Source organism: Oncorhynchus keta, unplaced genomic scaffold, assembly GCF_023373465.1.
Source record: "Oncorhynchus keta strain PuntledgeMale-10-30-2019 unplaced genomic scaffold, Oket_V2 Un_scaffold_1526_pilon_pilon, whole genome shotgun sequence".
Classification (NCBI taxonomy): Eukaryota; Metazoa; Chordata; class Actinopteri; order Salmoniformes; family Salmonidae; genus Oncorhynchus; species Oncorhynchus keta.
Window position 1 is genome coordinate 352,980 of NW_026290798.1, and position 19,290 is coordinate 372,269.

The 19,290-nt window shown below is 44.9% G+C and overlaps 1 protein-coding gene across 1 annotated transcript; it reads left to right on the forward strand.

The window, feature by feature from the left end:
- Positions 1-10,750: 10,750 nt before the first annotated feature.
- On the forward strand, positions 10,751-18,184 carry LOC118382063 (proteoglycan 4-like). The gene is made up of 5 exons (XM_052514104.1): positions 10,751-13,364; positions 13,572-13,709; positions 13,911-15,254; positions 15,947-16,069; positions 18,138-18,184. The coding sequence occupies exons 1-5, from the start codon at positions 11,768-11,770 to the stop codon at positions 18,182-18,184; spliced, it is 3,249 nt and encodes a 1,082-aa protein (XP_052370064.1). The 5' UTR covers positions 10,751-11,767.
- Positions 18,185-19,290: the final 1,106 nt, after the last annotated feature.

The window sequence follows — 19,290 nt, forward strand, 5'->3', positions numbered from 1 at the left end:
TGTGCAACAAACAAAACCTGTTGACATTATCCTGTCCTAGGCCGTGGTGTATATATATTTTTACCTTTATTTAACTAGGCAGATCAGTTGAGAACAAATTCTTATTTTCAATGACGGCCTAGGAACAGTGGGTTACCTGCCTTGTTCAGGGGCAGAACAACAGATTTGTACATTGTCAGCTCGGGGATTTGTTCTTGCAACCATTCGGTTACTAGTCCAACGCTCTGACCACTACGCTACCTGCCGCCCCATATAAAGTCAAATAATAATTAAATTGGATAAAAGTGCAACCAGCATTACATATCACTAATTTCTGGCCAGACACAGATAAAACTCTACCTCTAACATACTGTATATAGGAGAGTAAAAACTACCACTAATATACTGTATATAGGAGGGTAAAAACTACCACTAATATACTGTATATAGGAGAGTAAATACTCTACCACTAACATACTGTATATAGGAGAGTAGAAACTAACACTAACATACTGTATATAGGAGAGTAAATACTCTACCACTAACATACTGTATATAGGGTACAAACTACCACTAATATACTGTATATAGGAGAGTAAATACTCTACCACTAACATACTGTATATAGGAGAGTAAAACTCTACCTCTAACATACTGTATATAGGAGAGTAAAACTCTACCTCTAACATACTGTATATAGGAGAGTAAAAACTCTACCTCTAACATACTGTATATAGGAGAGTAAAACTCTACCTCTAACATACTGTATATAGGAGAGTAAAAACTCTATCTCTAACATACTGTATAAAGGAGAGTAAAACTCTACCTCTAACATACTGTATATAGGAGAGTAAAACTCTACCTCTAACATACTGTATATAGGAGAGTAAAAACTCTACCTCTAACATACTGTATATAGGAGAGTAAATACTCTACCACTAACATACTGTATATAGGAGAGTAAAACTCTACCTCTAACATACTGTATATAGGAGAGTAAAAACTCTACCTCTAACATACTGTATATAGGAGAGGAAAGACTCTACCTCTAACATACTGTATATAGGAGAGTAAAACTCTACCTCTAACATACTGTATATAGAAGAGTAAAAACTCTACCTCTAACATACTGTATATAGCAGAGTAAAAATCTACCTCTAACATACTGTATATAGGAGAGTAAAACTCTACCTCTAACATACTGTATATAGGAGAGTAAAACTCTACCTCTAACATACTGTATATAGGAGAGTAAAACTCTACCTCTAACATACTGTATATAGGAGAGTAAAAACTCTATCTCTAACATACTGTATAAAGGAGAGTAAAACTCTACCTCTAACATACTGTATATAGGAGAGTAAAACTCTACCTCTAACATACTGTATATAGGAGAGTAAAAACTCTATCTCTAACATACTGTATAAAGGAGAGTAAAACTCTACCTCTAACATACTGTATATAGGAGAGTAAAACTCTACCTCTAACATACTGTATATAGGAGAGTAAAAACTCTACCTCTAACATACTGTATATAGGAGAGGAAAGACTCTACCTCTAACATACTGTATATAGGAGAGTAAAACTCTACCTCTAACATACTGTATATAGAAGAGTAAAAACTCTACCTCTAACATACTGTATATAGCAGAGTAAAAATCTACCTCTAACATACTGTATATAGCAGAGTAAAACTCTACCTCTAACATACTGTATATAGGAGAGTAAAACTCTACCTCTAACATACTGTATATAGGAGAGTAAAACTCTACCTCTAACATACTGTATACAGTGAAGGGGAAAAAAGGCCCATCCATGTACACCCTCTCCTCCCCTTTCATGCTTATTTTGTATGTCATTTTTTTTCTCTCTCCTCGAGGCAGTTGAGGACCTGAGAGAGAGAGCTCTCTGTACTCACAGTAAGCCCCCCCGTACCTCCACTACCCTTTACCACCCCCTGCCAAACCCACCACCTTTCCCAGCATCTCGGGTCAGGGTGGGGTAGCTAGCACACTACTGTATTGACAATCAGTCAGTGGATGAATCATTAACTTACAAGACCTAACACTGGGACTGACATACAGGTAAGCAAGCAAACAGTTCAGATATCCTTTATTGAGATGAGGAGAGAGGGAGTGAGGGGGAAAAGGAGGGGTGGAGAGAGAGAGTGAATGAGAGATAGAGAGAGGGAGAGAGAGAGAGAGAGAGAGGAAAAGAGAGCAAGAGAGAGAGAGAGAGAGGAAAAAGAGAGAGAGAGAGAGAGAGAGAGAGAGAGGGGGGGGAGAGAGAGTGAATGAGAGATAGAGAGAGGGAGAGAGGAAAAGAGAGCAAGAGAGAGAGAGGAAAAGAGAGAGAGAGAGGGAGAGAGAGAGAGAGAGAGAGAGAGAGAGAGAGAGAGAGAGAGAGAGCGAGAGAGAGAGAGAGAGAAAGAGAGAGGGAGAGGGGAGAGAGAGGGAGAGCAAAAGAGAGAGAGAGAGAAGAGAAAAGAGAGAAAAGAGGGAGGGAAGAAGGAGGGTTATGGGTGGAGCTGCAGAGGAACAGTCCGGGGTTTATATGGTGATATTATTTTAATGTCAGAACCCTGTTCCAATGTAAGCAGCATGGGGAGTACTGGCCATCACTTCAATCATAGCCAGGTCAATGGCCGTACTGTTTGTGCCATTAGACTTCTCATTAAACGTGAATCAATAAAGGGTAAGCAAATACACACATACCTCAACATCACACATGTTCACTTCAGACAAACCTTATTTGGCTGTTTCTCGACAAACACCTTCAGCACATCTCAAATTCATACATGTTTATTTTTTCTCTCCTAAATGGTTTGAATGTAGAATTTGCATCCTGGCATCCACCAGGCTGTCTGTGTCGTCTGTGTTTATGCTACTGTACAGTAAACGCTAAGGTGTGTTTCTCTATATACAATATTATCTACATAGAATGTCATTACCTGTCAATGATCCTTATGACCTTGATGAAACCTCTGTGGTTCTTCACATGTTATACAACGCCAGACTGTTTCGTGTGTGGCAGAAGTTGGATGATGCTGTATTCACATTAGTTGTATAAACATTCCACACAAAAATGGATTCCCAATAACTAGGCCAAGAACAAAGTAGTAGGCATATTCACAATTAAGAGTAGTCATTGGTCCCATTCAGTAGGACTCGATAATAACAATGACGTCAGTACAGATAAAACGACCGACATCTTCCTTCACCACAAGATCTCTAATCAAAGATTCCCAAAGTGCAGTCGACTGCTGAACCAGAACCACAGGACATGCTTGTGATGTAGTCTATAGTGCATTCAGCCATGCCTGTCTGGTTTCACCTATTCTCCAAATGCCAAGGCAAGGTCAGCAGTTGGCGGGTGGTCCATGGTGAGTTAGAGAGAGGAGAGACAGATTTGGAGAGAGAGAGATGTAGAGAGAGTGATGGAGAGAGGGAGAACGATGTGGATGGAGAGAGCGAGAGAGAGATGGGGAAAGAGGGCGGAGTCGCTGTTGGAAGTTGCCACCAGATGGAGGTGTTGCTGAGAACAGACCACCCAAGTGGAGCGTGTGTGAGGTTGACCCAGTTAATTTTATCACTGGAGTCATTGGCTGCATCCCATAGGGACGAGGGTGCCATTAGGGACGTAGCAATGTCTCACCCATAGGGGACATGAAAGAAAAGGGGGATATTATATTGAGGCTGTAGTTTTCCAGTATGTTTCCAGTGTGTTTTCAGTGCAGGTCATTGAGATAAAGGCATTGAAAATGGTCCGGGGGACATTCTGGTGTCGGGAGTGTTTTCAAGAGGCAGGGAGGTGTAAAGATCCATTGTACTGTACCATAACCACTCAGGTTTGTGCAGGTGTTGGTGTGTGGGGGTATTTGTGTATGTTTGTGCCCATTTTGTGCTGTGTCTGTGTGTGTTTATGTGTGTCTGCGTACGCAAATGTGTTTGATTGTGCAAATACGGGAGCGTGCAGGCGTGCGCACGTGAAATGTGTGTATGTGGTTTACAAAAGGTGGGCTGGTGGGTGGTAATGTGGGTAAAAGATGCAATGCCTCCTTCATACAGCATCTGTTAGATCTGCAAGCTATTCAGTCACTTACATAACACCCCTGTAGTTCTAACCTATTACCTCCAACAGAAACGCCATTCACACAGACAGTACTGCAGGTCTGTGGCACAAGCTCGCCGGCCAATACCTGCGGTTCATTTTCTGCTATTCAACACAGAGAACATTTTGCAGTTTTAAAGCAAATTTCCTGTAATTCAAAAAACATTGCTTATGACTTGTTCATTTGCTATCCGGGGGGACCACCCCCCTTCCCAAAACATGAGTATTATTATTTTGGGGGGCGGAGAGGGGTTGTGGGCCCCCCAAAATGTGTGTGTGTGCTAAATATGCAGTAGTGTTGTTGTTTCACACTCTAGCTAAACATGTTTCTGACTGAACAAGGCTCTAGTCTTAAAGACTAGAAGATGGTGTCTGGATCAGGCTTTCTTTTATTGATGGCTGTAATACATCACGTTTGATGACGTTGAGTAAAAAACAACACCTGTTGACTGTGAGATGTTTATGTACATGTAAGTGTAGTGTAGAGTAGCATGAACAGTATGGTCAAGTATGGGGGTATATAAGTAGGTGCAGACTTTACCCTCTTTCTAGTGGTGGTCCTTTCTCTCTCTCTCCCTTTCTCTCTCTCTCCCTTTCTCTCTCTCCTCTCTCTCTTTCTCTCTCTCCCTTTCTCTCTCTCTCCCTTTCTCTCTCTCTCCCTTTCTCTCTCTCTCTCTCTCCCTTCCTCTCTCTCTCTCTCTCCCTTTCTCTCTCCCTTTCTCTCTCCCTTCCTCTCTCTCTCTCCCTTTCTCTCTCTCTCTCTCCCTTTCTCTCTCTCTCTCTCTCTCTCTCTCTCTCTCTCTCTCTCTCTCTCTCTCTCTCTTTCTCTCTCTCTCTCTCTCTCTCTCTCTCTCTCTCTCTCTCTCTCTCTCTCTCTCTCTCTCTCTCTCTCTCTCTCCTCTTCTCTCTCTCTCTCTCTCTCTCTCTCTCTCTCTCTCTCTCTCTCTCTCTCTCTCTCTCTCTCTCTCTCGCTCCTCCTTCCTCCTCCCTCCTTCATGCCTGGGCAGAAGTCTATATGAGGTGCAAAAGACTGGTACACACTAAGTCACAGGAGGGAATTATTGTCCAGGTAAGTTTCACCTTTTCCTACAAACTTATGGATAATGATGTTATTCAAACATTTTTTTATTAATGAATGAACAATTAAAATAACAGTCAAGCATCTATAGTTAAATAAAGTCATAGGAATACTACATTTGAAATACAATGAAATACAATGAAATATGGTCATCATCAGTCTATGTTCTTAAATCTGTGGGGTATGTGAGAAGAGAGGCCAGTGCTGAATGATCAATGATCTACATCATTCCAAGTCAGTACTAATGTTAATAGTCATGAATTTACTAGTATTGTTCTCCAATTACAAAAAGTTAATGTACTTACTAACGAGTTGTAATCTAATTTCAGAACTTAGTTGTACATGTAATTAGTTGAGGTACAGTACAATGGAACATCAATGCATGAATAGTGGTGAGAAGCATGGTTGTAGTCTGGGTGTTTTAGTAACGCTTTATCAGTAGCCATAAAACTGTCCCCCAAAAAATTTGAAACAATCAATAAATTATTGTGAAATAATAAATCATTTATTTAACACAGCAGTTGTGCACAACCTTCATAAATGTCATTATATTACAGATGCTCTGTATGCTCCTAATGTACTAGCTACTGCATAGCTATGTGCTTCCTCATTCAATTCATTCCTGAGATTTAAGAAATACATTTAATCTGAGCATATTTCTCCTGGTGGTTTTCATAAGGCGCGGGTGTATATGATGTAAGACATTCATTAGTCAAAGACGCACAGTGAGCAGCATACAGTAAGGCTCTGTTCCACCTCTGCACAGCCTCACCACCGACAGGGCAGCAGGACTCGCTAGGTCTCAGTTCCCAGTCCTGACACCTTTTTCCTACTACAAAATTAAGTAACTTGCTAGCCGAGGAGGTGACCTGGCCTTGTCATTTAATCAGACATTGGAGTTAGCCATCCAGTGAGAGAAATATTTGTTATTTCTGTCATCAGAGTATCTATGTGTAAAATGCTTTCCAGATATTCCCTTGCTTGCTCAAGCTCTTTAACTGTACTGTACTGTACTAAGCATCAGTGGAGACTGCTGAGGGGAGGACGGCTCACAATAACGTCTGGAACGGAGGAAATGGAATGGAATACAAAATAATTGAAATCATGAGTTTGATGTATATTATTTACATTCCACCCATTTAAAAAACTGGAGGCCCCTTACACTTCAATGTTGTGATCGAAAATCCTGGCGAAATGCATAGCACATAGAATAAAAAAGGTTTTACCAGATATTGTTCATCCTGATCAGACAGGTTTTTTAAATGGTAATATATAGGAGCTAATATATGGCAATTACTTGAAACAATTGAACATTATGAAACATCAATGATACCAGACCTGGTCTTCATAGCAGATTTTGAAAAGGCGTTTGATAAAGTATAACAAGAATTTATAAATAAATGCCTGGGTTACTTTAATTTCCGCAAATCTCTTATACAAAGAGTTAAAGTTATGTACAGCAACCCCGGATGTAAAATAGTAAATAATGGTTACTTCTCAGAAAGTATTGAGCTTTAAGAGGAGTAAAAGAGGAGTAAAACAAGGCTGTCCGTTGTCTCCATATCTATTTATAATGGCCATTGAAATGCTGCTATTAAAATGAGATCCAACAAGAACATCAAAGGGTTAGAAATCCAGGGGATAAAAACAGTGTCAATGCATACCGACGACTCAAGTTTTTACTTAAGTCCACAATCTGGATCCCTGCACAGTCTCATTGAAGATCTTGATCACTTTTCTAGCCTCTCTGGACTAAAACCGAATTATGACAAGTGTACCATATTATGTATTGGATCGTGAAAAAATAAATTGTTTACACTACCTTGTAGTTTACCACTTTAATGGGTGGATGGAGAAGTAGACATACTTGGTATTCACATCTAAAAAAACACACTTTCCACAATCAATTTCAATAGAAAGTTAGCAAAAATGGATACAATTCTACAACCATGTAAATACTTGTCTATTTATGGAAAGACACATTGAATAACTCTTTGGTTTTATCACAGTTAACTTACTTACTAATGGCACTGCCAACTCTAGAAGACTTGTTTTTTAAATCATATGAGCAGAAAATATTTCATTTTATTTGGAATGCTAAGCCAGTCAAAATGAAACGTGCCTATTTATATAATGAATATGAGTTTGGGGGGCTAAAATTATTAAATGTTAAAGCTTAAACCTCTCATTAAAAGCTTCACTCATCCCTAAATTATACTAAACCCAAAATGGTTCTCCAGTAGATTATTAAGGAAGGCTCATCCTTTGTTTAAAAAAATAGCCTTTTTGCCTTTATACAGATTACAACTTCTCATTTCTGACTAATTGAAAATGAAATGTTGTTTAAAGTATTGGCCTTTCTTAAACAAGCCATACAAAGATGGTTACAATTTCAGTTTTATCCTCCATAAAAGATAAAGCAAATATTACAACAAATGTTATGGATAAACTCAAACATATTGATTAATTAAAAAAACATCTTTATGGAAAAAATGTTTTAAAATGGTGTTATATTTATTCATGATATTATGAATAGAAACGGAGGAGTTATGTCACATATGCAGCTGTCGAAAATATATGGGAATATCTGCTCAATCCAAACTTACAAACAACTGATTGCAGCACTAACACAAAAATGGAGGCAAGTGGAAAACAGAAATAGAATAATGTGTCCCTGAACAAAGAGGGGGTCAAAATCAAAAGTAACAGTTTGGCCACCAGCTGCATTAAGTACTGCAGAGCATCCCCTCCTCATGGACTGCACCAGATTTGCCAGTTCTTGCTGTGAGATGTTACCCCACTCTTCCACCAAGGCACCTGCAAGTTCCCGGACATTTCTGGGGGGAATGGCCCTAGCCCTCACCCTCCGATCCAACATGTCCCAGACGTGCTCAATGGGATTGAGGACTTCGCTGGCCATGGCAGAACTCTGACATTCCTGTCTTGCAGGAAATCACGCACAGAACGAGCAGTATGGCTGGTGGCATTGTCATGCTGGAGGGTCATGTCAGGATTAGCCTGCAGGAAGGGTTACCACATGAGGGAGGAGGATGTCTTCCTTGTAACGCACAGCATTGAGATTGCCTGCAACGACAACAAGCTCAGTCTGATGATGCTGTGACACACCGCCCCAGACCACGACGGACCCTCCACCTCCAAATCGATCCCGCTCCAGAGTACAGGCCTCAGTGTAACGCTCACTCCTTCGACGATAGACGTGAATCCTACTATCACCCGTGGTGAGACAAAACCACAACTCGTCAGTGAAGAGCACTTTTTGCCAGTCCTGTCTGGTCAAGCGACGGTGTGTTTGTGCCCCTAGGCGACGTTGTTGCTGATGATGTCTGGTGAGGACCTGCCTTACAACAAGCCTACAACCCTCAGTCCAGCCTCTCTCAGCCTATCGCGGAAGTCTGAGCACTGATTGAGGGATTGTGCGTTCCTGGTGTAACTCGTGCAGTTGTTGTTCCCATCCTGTACCTGTCCCGCAGGTGTGATGTTCGGATGTACCGATCCTGTGCAGGTGTTGTTACACGTGGTCTGTCACTGTGAGGCAGATCAGCTGTCCGTCCTGTCTCCCTGTAGCGCTGTCTTAGGCGTCTCAGTACGGACACTGCAATTTATTGCCCTGGCCACATCTGCAGTCCTCATGCCTCCTTGCAGAATGCCTAAGGCACGTTCACGCAGATGAGCAAGGACCCTGGGCATCTTTCTTTTGGTGTTTTTCAGAGTTAGTAGAAAGGCCTCTGTAGTGTCCTAAGTTTTCGTAACTGTGACCTTAATTGCCTACCGTCTGTAAACTGTTAGTGTCTTAATGACCATTCCACAGGTGCATGTTCATAATTGTTTATGGTTCATTGAACAAGGATGGGAAACAGTGTTTAAACCCTTTACAATGAAGATCTGTGAAGTTCTTTGGATTTCTACGAATTATCTTTGAAAGACAGGGTCCTGAAAAAGGGACGAGTTTATATGGGATTAAAGAGCTGAGGTCTATGGTGATAGGTGGGATGGGCTGAGAGTGGCAGAGGGGTGGGATTAAAGAGCTGAGGTCTATGGTGATAGGTGGGATGGGCTGAGAGTGGCAGAGGGGTGGGATTAAAGAGCTGAGGTCTATGGTGATAGGTGGGATGGGCTGAGAGTGGTTGAGGGGTGGGATTAAAGAGCTGAGGTCTATGGTGATAGGTGGGATGGGCTGAGAGTGGCAGAGGGGTGGGATTAAAGAGCTGAGGTCTATGGTGATAGGTGGGATGGGCTGAGAGTGGCAGAGGGCTGGGATTAAAGAGCTGAGGTCTATGGTGATAGGTGGGATGGGCTGAGAGTGGCAGAGGGGTGGGATTAAAGAGCTGAGGTCTATGGTGATAGGTGGGAAGGGCTGAGAGTGGCAGCGGGGTGGGATTAAAGAGCTGAGGTCTATGGTGATAGGTGGGATGGGCTGAGAGTGGTAGAGGGGTGGGATTAAAGAGATGAGGTCTATGGTGATAGGTGGGATGGGCTGAGAGTGGCAGAGGGGTGGGATTAAAGAGATGAGGTCTATGGTGATAGGTGGGATGGGCTGAGAGTGGTAGAGGGGTGGGATTAAAGAGCTGAGGTCTATGGTGATAGGTGGGATGGGCTGAGAGTGGCTGAGGGGTGGGATTAAAGAGCTGAGGTCTATGGTGATAGGTGGGATGGGCTGAGAGTGGCTGAGGGGTGGGATTAAAGAGCTGAGGTCTATGGTGATAGGTGGGATGGGCTGAGAGTGGCTGAGGGGTGGGATTAAAGAGATGAGGTCTATGGTGATAGGTGGGATGGGCTGAGAGAAGCTGAGGGGTGGGATTAAAGAGATGAGGTCTATGGTGATAGGTGGGATGGGCTGAGAGAGGCTGAGGGGTGGGATTAAAGAGATGAGGTCTATGGTGATAGGTGGGATGGGCTGAGAGTGGTAGAGGGGTGGGATTAAAGAGCTGAGGTCTATGGTGATAGGTGGGATGGGCTGAGAGTGGCTGAGGGGTGGGATTAAAGAGCTGAGGTCTATGGTGATAGGTGGGATGGGCTGAGAGTGGCTGAGGGGTGGGATTAAAGAGCTGAGGTCTATGGTGATAGGTGGGATGGGCTGAGAGTGGCTGAGGGGTGGGATTAAAGAGATGAGGTCTATGGTGATAGGTGGGATGGGCTGAGAGAGGCTGAGGGGTGGGATTAAAGAGATGAGGTCTATGGTGATAGGTGGGATGGGCTGAGAGAGGCTGAGGGGTGGGATTAAAGAGATGAGGTCTATGGTGATAGGTGGGATGGGCTGAGAGTGGCTGAGGGGTGGGATTAAAGAGCTGATGTCTATGGTGATAGGTGGGATGGGCTGAGAGTGGCTGAGGGGTGGGATTAAAGAGCTGAGGTCTATGGTGATAGGTGGGATGGGCTGAGAGAGGTGGGGTGGGATTAAAGAGCTGATGTCTATGGTGATAGGTGGGATGGGCTGAGAGTGGCTGAGGGTGGGATTAAAGAGCTGAGGTCTATGGTGATAGGTGGGATGGGCTGAGAGAGGCAGAGGGGTGGGATTAAAGAGCTGAGGTCTATGGTGATAGGTGGGATGGGCTGACCTGGTAGAGGGGTGGGATTAAAAAGCTGATGTCTATGGTGATAGGTGGGATGGGCTGAGAGTGGCATTAAAGAGCTGAGGTCTATGGTGATAGGTGGGATGGGCTGAGAGAGGTAGAGGGGTGGGATTAAAGAGCTGAGGTCTATGGTGATAGGTGGGATGGGCTGAGAGAGGCAGAGGGGTGGGATTAAAGAGCTGATGTCTATGGTGATAGGTGGGATGGGCTGAGAGTGGCTGAGGGGTGGGATTAAAGAGATGATGTTTGGTAATGTATTATTGTTATGTGACTGCTTTATATAAAAGTACCATGTATGTAAAATGTGTATGCAAAATGTATACGTAAAATGTATGTATATGTAAAAAAAATAGATTTTTCCTCAAAATGGGTTAATAACAAAAAAAGATGTGCCACTGATTCCACTCCAGCCTTTACCACCAGCCTGTCCTCCCTAATTAAGGTGCCACCAACCTCCTGTGATAAGCATAATGTGCTCATTGAAAGCAATCCAAATAGTCTTTGTCAGTTTGGATGTGGGGGTTTGACCTCAAGGAGGACTTCTGGAGAGAGCTACTACAAGTAGTTGGGTTTGTACGGTATAATAGCCCCTTTCTTCACCTGGTGAGGGAGCAAAAAAATGAATAGTTTAGGAGCAAAGTGAGGAAAGGGTTCAGTGTATGTGTTTGGAGAAGGAGAGCGGAAACGTCCAGTGAAAATGTACAGCAGCACCGCAGAATATACTACTAGTAGTGAACACAGTGCTTATCTGTTGTGCTCTGAGCCTCTGGCTCGTAGTCACTACATACCTCTACAGCCAATGGCCACAGCACAAACCTAACTTCATGACTTGGTTCCAGAATGGCTTTGCATATGTTAATAAACTGTAATCTGAGTATACTCGTCTTGGCTGACTTGTTTATTCTTTTTCATTTGTAGGATTGTCTAGCCTCCTCTCCACTGAGACACTGGGGAAGGAGTTTATAGAACTGTTGGAATTCGGACCATCCAAAAACTATTCTGCCTCAAAATGTTGTTTTCTCTAGCCCTCCTCTTCCTGCTAACCCCGTTCCCCTCCCTTCAAACTCCAGTAACCAATGAGAAAAGAAACGCCACAGGAACAGGAAGTGAACCGAAACCCTATGTCCTACTCACCCTCGCAAGACCAAAAACCGCAGCCACGCTCGTGAATGTCAACAAAGAGACCCCTAAGCCCACTCTGAAAGCCCTAAACCCAACTGCACTCAATCAGACAAATCCAGCCCCCTCAAGCACCCTCAAAACTCCAACAGCCACGCTCGTGAAACTCAACAAAGAGACCCCTAAGCCCACTCTGAAAGCCCTAAGCCCAACTATAGCCAATCAGACACATCCAGCCCCCTCAAGCCCCCTCAAACCTCCAACAGCCACGCTCGTCAAACTCACCAAAGAGACCCCTAAGCCCACTCTGAAAGCCCTAAACCCAACTGCAGCCAATCAGACACATCCAGCCCCCTCAAGCCCCCTCAAAACTCCAACAGCCACGCTCGTGAAACTCAACAAAGAGACCCCTAAGCCCACTCTGAAAGCCCTAAGCCCAACTATAGCCAATCAGACACATCCAGCCCCCTCAAGCCCCCTCAAACCTCCAACAGCCACGCTCGTCAAACTCACCAAAGAGACCCCTAAGCCCACTCCGAAAACCCTAAGCCCACCTATAGCCAATCAGATTCATCCAGCCCCCTCAAGCCCCCTCAAACCTCCAACAGCCACGCTCGTCAAACTCACCAAAGAGACCGCTAAGCCCACTCCGAAAGCCCTAAGCCCAACTATAGCCAATCAGATTCATCCAGCCCCCTCAACCCCCCTCAAACCTCCAACAGCCACGCTCGTCAAACTCACCAAAGAGACCCCTAAGCCCACTGTGAAAACCCTAAACCCAGCTGCAGCGAATCAGACACATCTAGCCCCCTCGACCCCCCTTAAGCCTCCAACAGCCACGTTTATCAAACTCACCAAAGAGACCCCTAAACCCACTGTGAAAGCCCTAAGCCCAACTGCAGCCAATCAGACTCATCCAGCCCCCTCGACCCCCCTCAAGCCTCCAACAGCCATGTTCATCAAACTCACCAAAGAGACCCCTAAGCCCACTGTGAAAGCCCTAAGCCCAGCTGCAACCAATCAGACACATCCAGCCCCCTCAACCCCCCTCAAATCTCCAACAGCCATGCTCGTCAAACTCACCAAAGAGACCCCTAAGCCCACTGTGAAAGCCCTAAGCCCAACCGAAGCCAATCAGATTCTTCCAGCCCCTTCAACCCCCCTCAAGCCTCTCACAGCCAGTGGTCCAAAGACCACAACCAAAGACAAACCCTCCATCACACTGCCGCATCCCATCCCCATCAAGGTGCTCATCACTTCTGACTCTGGCTGCATCAGTAAGGACACCCAGAGCGACGCAAGCAACCGCACCAAGGAGCAGACCCAGACCCATGAGCTGAAGCTGAAGCCTGGCTTTCCTCTAACCCTGACCCACCGCATCAGTCTGGTTCCTACCTCCTGCACCGGGGGATGTGTGGCTGAGATGGCAGCACTGAAAGGACGTGTTGGCAGGCTGGAGAAAGAGATGTCCCTCATGAAGAGTAAATGTACGACTGGTCTTCTTTAGTTACACATAACCGTAACATCCTAGTCGCAAACCTCTTTCATATAATAACTTCATTCTGATATGGAGATTATCCATGAGGCTAGTTTGAATTAAATCCAGTCTTTCTGGTAAAAAACATTAACATTTCATCTTTTGATGTTTGCTCTGTCTGGTTTCATACTGTATACTCTCTTCCCCTTCCTACCAGGTGCTTCCTGCTCCAAAGGCCCATGTCACAATGACTGCAGTGCGAATGGGAAATGTGAGAAGGGAAAGTGTGTCTGCCTCCCAGGGTTCCTTGGTCTAGACTGCAGTAAATGTACAGCTGGAGCTGACTGCAGTAAAAGTCAGTTACTGTGCCTTCTTCATTTGATCTGACCTGTCTTCTTTGATCTGATTTTCTTTATTGCAATTCAGCTAGAAGGTTAACTTCCAGTCGCCATACACAAGCACACCACTTAGAATGCATGCCTAATATACATTCCTTCATTCTAAGTTGTATGCTTGTGTGTTTATTGGAACACATATTTTTTTGTCTCATCTCCAGAAGGTCCCAAAGACAAAATCCAGATAACGGTGGAGACGGTGGCGTTGAAGGTATCACCTGAGAGCAGTGCTATCACAGAGAGTCTGCAGGGGAAGAAGACCAAGGCAGACCAAATCCTCTTCCAGAAGAAAACAGAGCAAAAGAAACCCACAGCCGCCAAAGAGGATGGTGACATCAAAAGCAAAACGAAAGGGACCACAAGTGTAAAAGCAGGGCTCACCAAGACACAAGCCAAACAAGGGGTTACTGTCACTAAAACCAAAACCACCCATTCCAATGCTACCAAGACTGGACTGGGCCGACCAACCGTCGGACAGGTTCTGTTGAAACACCATGGAGGAAGAAAGCAAGAGAGCAAAGGCAAAACGACAGTTATAAAGAAGCTGTCTAAACCTGACCTGAAGTTGAAAGGAACAGTGAAGGAGGAATCTGGAGGTAAAGCCAATGCTGAAGCTGGCAACCTCCAAGACCAGCCTCAAGACAATGTCACCCAAAGCACTGTGAAGACGTTTGTGAACAAAACCCGGTCAGCAAAAGAGACTCTGGAGCAGTCGACGTTGGCTGAGAAGAATGTGACTCTAACATCTGGAAAGAAAACAGTCAAAAAGGTGAAATTAGTTCAGGGGACTATGAACGTTACAAAGGTGTCATTGGCTTTTGATATCACTAAGGCTGGGACGGGCAAGATCACCCTTACAAAGGACATTAAGACAGAGGCAGACATCTCCTCAGGCACATCTAAAACTACTGTGAAGACAGGGTCAGGCAAAGGGAAGCCAGTCCCACGGAAGAGTCAGTATGTTGTGAACATGACCACTGTGGAGACCACCTCTGAAGTCAAAGTCTTCAGCAACAAGACAACAACTATCCAGTCTTCCAAAAACACCACCAGGAAAGCAGGAACAGGAGTGGGCCGTGGACTTGGCTCTGTGAAGGTTCAGAACATCACCACGTACGGCTTCACCCTCACATGGTCGGCCCCAACAGCCATGTTTAAGAACTTCACTGTGTCCAGAAGAGAGCACAGGGCAGAGGGTGAGGAAGAGGAGGAGGAAGAGGGGGAGGAGGGAGCTGCTCTCAGGGAAGAGGACAGAGTAGCCGGAGTCGTAAACTCCACCATTGAGATCCGAAAACAGAGCCCTAATGGAACCGTGGCTTTCCCCACTAAAGCTCCCGGTAGCTCCAGAGGTAAAGCTCACACAAAGAGGGTGTCCGTTGTTCTCCCTGACAGCGTTCGCTCTGTGGAGTTCAGTAACCTGCGACCTCAGACCCGATACTCCCTTCACATATGTGGCACCACTTCCGGATCCCGCTCCAAGATTCACAGAGTAACCACCATGACAGGTAATTAGGAGAACCAAACCCACATAGAGATTTATTCAGAATATTTGACCATAACTTTTTATGAATAACTCCTATAGTAATGTATCTTTTCATTCAATGTGCTTGTTCATGTATTGGATAGCCTGCATGTCTCTCTTTCATTTAAACTGTGGCTGCACTAAACACATCACTCAACACATCACTTGTGTTGAGACAGAATATCCCATTGTATATTTATTTTCTATACTTCAAATGTACTGGGACTTTAGTGACTTTTTAACCTTTTCCTTCACCACGTTTCAGCCTCATGTTCGTTGCCTCCAGTACAATACCAGTGTCTACATATGTGAAAATGGTGAATTTCCACCTTTTGTAGAAGAAGACAAAATAAAGTTAAAAAATGATCAAAAGGTAACCGTTTTAAAAACACAATGACATTCACTGTGACCTGGGGAGCAAGAAAATACCCTCCTTCTGACTAGAAACTCCTTTTGAAAATCACAATTTTTATTACTTTTAATCCAACCCTGTGATGTCACAGAGAAGCAGTTTATAGGACCTTTCAACTCATCTTTTTAACACACAGAATATAGAAACGCCCTGTTTTCACACATGTTGACACTGGTGTGGTGCTGGAGACAATGAATATGAGGTTCCTTTAAATATCCTCTTCTGGCCTCTCCTCTTCCTTATTCATTTTCCTCCCCATGCAGGACCTGAGCCACCCACCGAGCTGGTGTTTAGTAACGTGACAGAAGCCTCTCTTTCTGTGTCCTGGTCCAAACCAAAGAACAAAATCTCAGGCTTCAAAATCACATACTCTCACTCAGTCACGGGTAAGTTACTGTTTCCTTAGCTTTTATCATCTACCTCTAAGTCAGGGTTTTCTAAAACTGGGTCCTAAGGCCCCTCCTTGACAATGAGAATTTGAATCTGCTGTGTAGTGCTAGGGCAGGTTTGGGAAACCCTACTATAAGTGACAAGGTGATGAAACGTTGAACACTTTAAAAATAGTTTTTTCACACCCCATTTGTCAGCACAAGGGCTTCACCAGAATCATTCAAGTGGAATGTACAACTTTGTAGCATTCTTGTGTACTCCATTAATGAATGACATATCAGCTGTTCAGTCAAAATACCTCCGTCATCCACAAACACTGACACTGTTTAAGTGTCAATCATGGCCGGTGTCCCAAATGGCACCCTATTCCCTATGTGTCAAATGTAGTGCATCATAAAGTGAATAGGGTGCCATTTGTTTTCCCCAGAGGACCAGTGTGTTACTATGTCTATTATCATGACAGGAGAGAGTGGTTCTGTGTCTGTCTGTCATCCTGACAGGAGAGAGTGGTTCTGTGCCTGTCTGTCATCCTGACAGGAGAGAGTGGTTCTGTGTCTGTCTGTCATCATGACAGGAGAGAGTGGTTCTGTGTTTGTCTGTCATCCTGACAGGAGAGAGTGGTTCTGTGCCTGTCTGTCATCCTGACAGGAGAGAGTGGTTCTGTGTCTGTCTGTCATCATGACAGGAGAGAGTGGTTCTGTGTTTGTCTGTCATCCTGACAGGAGAGAGTGGTTCTGTGCCTGTCTGTCATCCTGACAGGAGAGAGTGGTTCTGTGTCTGTCTGTCATCCTGACAGGAGAGAGTGGTTCTGTGTCTGTCTGTCATCCTGACAGGAGAGAGTGGTTCTGTGCCTGTCTGTCATCCTGACAGGAGAGAGTGGTTCTGTGTCTGTCTGTCATCCTGACAGGAGAGAGTGGTTCTGTGTTTGTCTGTCATCCTGACAGGAGAGAGTGGTTCTGTGTCTGTCTGTCATCCTGACAGGAGAGAGTGGTTCTGTGTCTGTCTGTCATCCTGACAGGAGAGAGTGGTTCTGTGTTTGTCTGTCATCCTGACAGGAGAGAGTGGTTCTGTGTCTGTCTGTCATCCTGACAGGAGAGAGTGGTTCTGTGTCTGTCTGTCATCCTGACAGGAGAGAGTGGTTCTGTGCCTGTCTGTCATCCTGACAGGAGAGAGTGGTTCTGTGTTTGTCTGTCATCCTGACAGGAGAGAGTGGTTCTGTGTCTGTCTGTCATCCTGACAGGAGAGAGTGGTTCTGTGTTTGTCTGTCATCCTGACAGGAGAGAGTGGTTCTGTGCCTGTCTGTCATCCTGACAGGAGAGAGTGGTTCTGTGTTTGTCTGTCATCCTGACAGGAGAGAGTGGTTCTGTGCCTGTCTGTCATCCTGACAGGAGAGAGTGGTTCTGTGTTTGTCTGTCATCCTGACAGGAGAGAGTGGTTCTGTGTCTGTCTGTCATCATGACAGAAGAGAGTGGTTCTGTGTCTGTCTGTCATCCTGACAGGAGAAAGTGGTTCTGTGTTTGTCTGTCATCCTGACAGAAGAGAGTGGTTCTGTGTCTGTCTGTCATCCTGACAGGAGAAGTGGTTCTGTGTCTGTCTGTCATCATGACAGGAGAGAGTGGTTGTGTCTGTCATCCTGACAGGAGAGAGTGGTTCTGGTTCTGTCATCCTGACAGAAGAGAGTGGTTCTGTGTCTGTCTGTCATCCTGACAGGAGAGAGTGGTTCTGTGTTTGTCTGTCATCCTGACAGGAGAGAGTGGTTCTGTGTCTGTCTGTCATCCTGACAGGAGAGAGTGGTTCTGTGTCTGTCTGTCATCCTGACAGGAGAAAGTGGTTCTGTGTTTGTCTGTCATCCTGACAGAAGAGAGTGGTTCTGTGTCTGTCTGTCATCCTGACAGGAGAGAGTGGTTCTGTGTTTGTCTGTCATCCTGACAGGAGAGAGTGGTTCTGTGTCTGTCTGTCATCCTGACAGGAGAGAGTGGTTCTGTGTCTGTCTGTCATCCTGAGAGTGGTTCTGTGGTCTGTCATCCTGACAGGAAAGTGGTTCTGTGTCTGTCATCCTGACAGGAGAGAGTGGTTCTGTGTCTGTCTGTCATCATGACTGGAGAGAGTGATTCTGTGTCTGTCTGTCATCCTGACAGGAGAGAGTGGTTGTGTGTCTACAGTATGTCTGTCATCATGACAGGAGAGAGTGGTTCTGTGTCTGTCTGTCATCCTGACAGGAGAGAGTGGTTCTGTGTCTGTCATCCTGACAGGAGAGAGTGGTTCTGTGTCTGTCTGTCATCCTGACAGGAGAGAGTGGTTCTGTGTCTGTCTGTCATCCTGACAGGAGAGAGTGGTTCTGTGTCTGTCTGTCATCCTGACAGGAGAGAGTGGTTCTGTGTCTGTCTGTCATCCTGACAGGAGAGAGTGGTTCTGTCTGTCATCATGACAGGAGAGAGTGGTTCTGTGTCTGTCTGTCATCATGACAGGAGAGAGTGGTTCTGTGTCTGCTGTCATCATGACAGAAGAGAGTGGTTGTGTCTGTCATCTGACAGTGGTTCTGTGTATGTCTGTCATCCTGACAGGAGAGAGTGGTTCTGTGTCTACAGTATGTCTGTCATCCATGACAGGAGAGAGTGGTTCTGTGTCTGACAGTATGTCTGTCATCCTGACAGGAGAGAGTGGTTCTGTCTGTCATCATGACAGGAGAGAGTGGTTCTGTGTCTGTCATCCTGACAGGAGAGAGTGGTTCTGTGTATGTCTGTCATCCTGACAGGAGAGAGTGGTTCTGTGTCTGTCATCTGACAGGAGGAGGAGTGGTTCTGTGTCTGTCATCCTGACAGGAGAGAGTGGTTCTGTGTCTACAGTATGTCTGTCATCATCAGTGGTTCTGTCCAAGTCTGATCATGACAGAAGAGAGTGGTTGTGTGTCTGTATGTCTGTCATCATGACAGAAGAGAGTGTTCTGTGTCTGTGTCTGTCATCCTGACAGGAGAGAGTGGTTCTGTGTCTACAGTGTCTGTCATCCTGACAGGAGAGAGTGGTTCTGTGTCTACAGTATGTCTGTCATCATGACAGGAGAGAGTGGTTCTGTGTCTACAGTATGTCTGTCATCATGACAGGAGAGAGTGGTTCTGTGTCTACAGTATGTCTGTCATCATGACAGGAGAGAGTGGTTGTGTATCTGTCATCCTGACAGGAGAGAGTGGTTCTGTGTCTGTCATCCTGACAGGAGAGA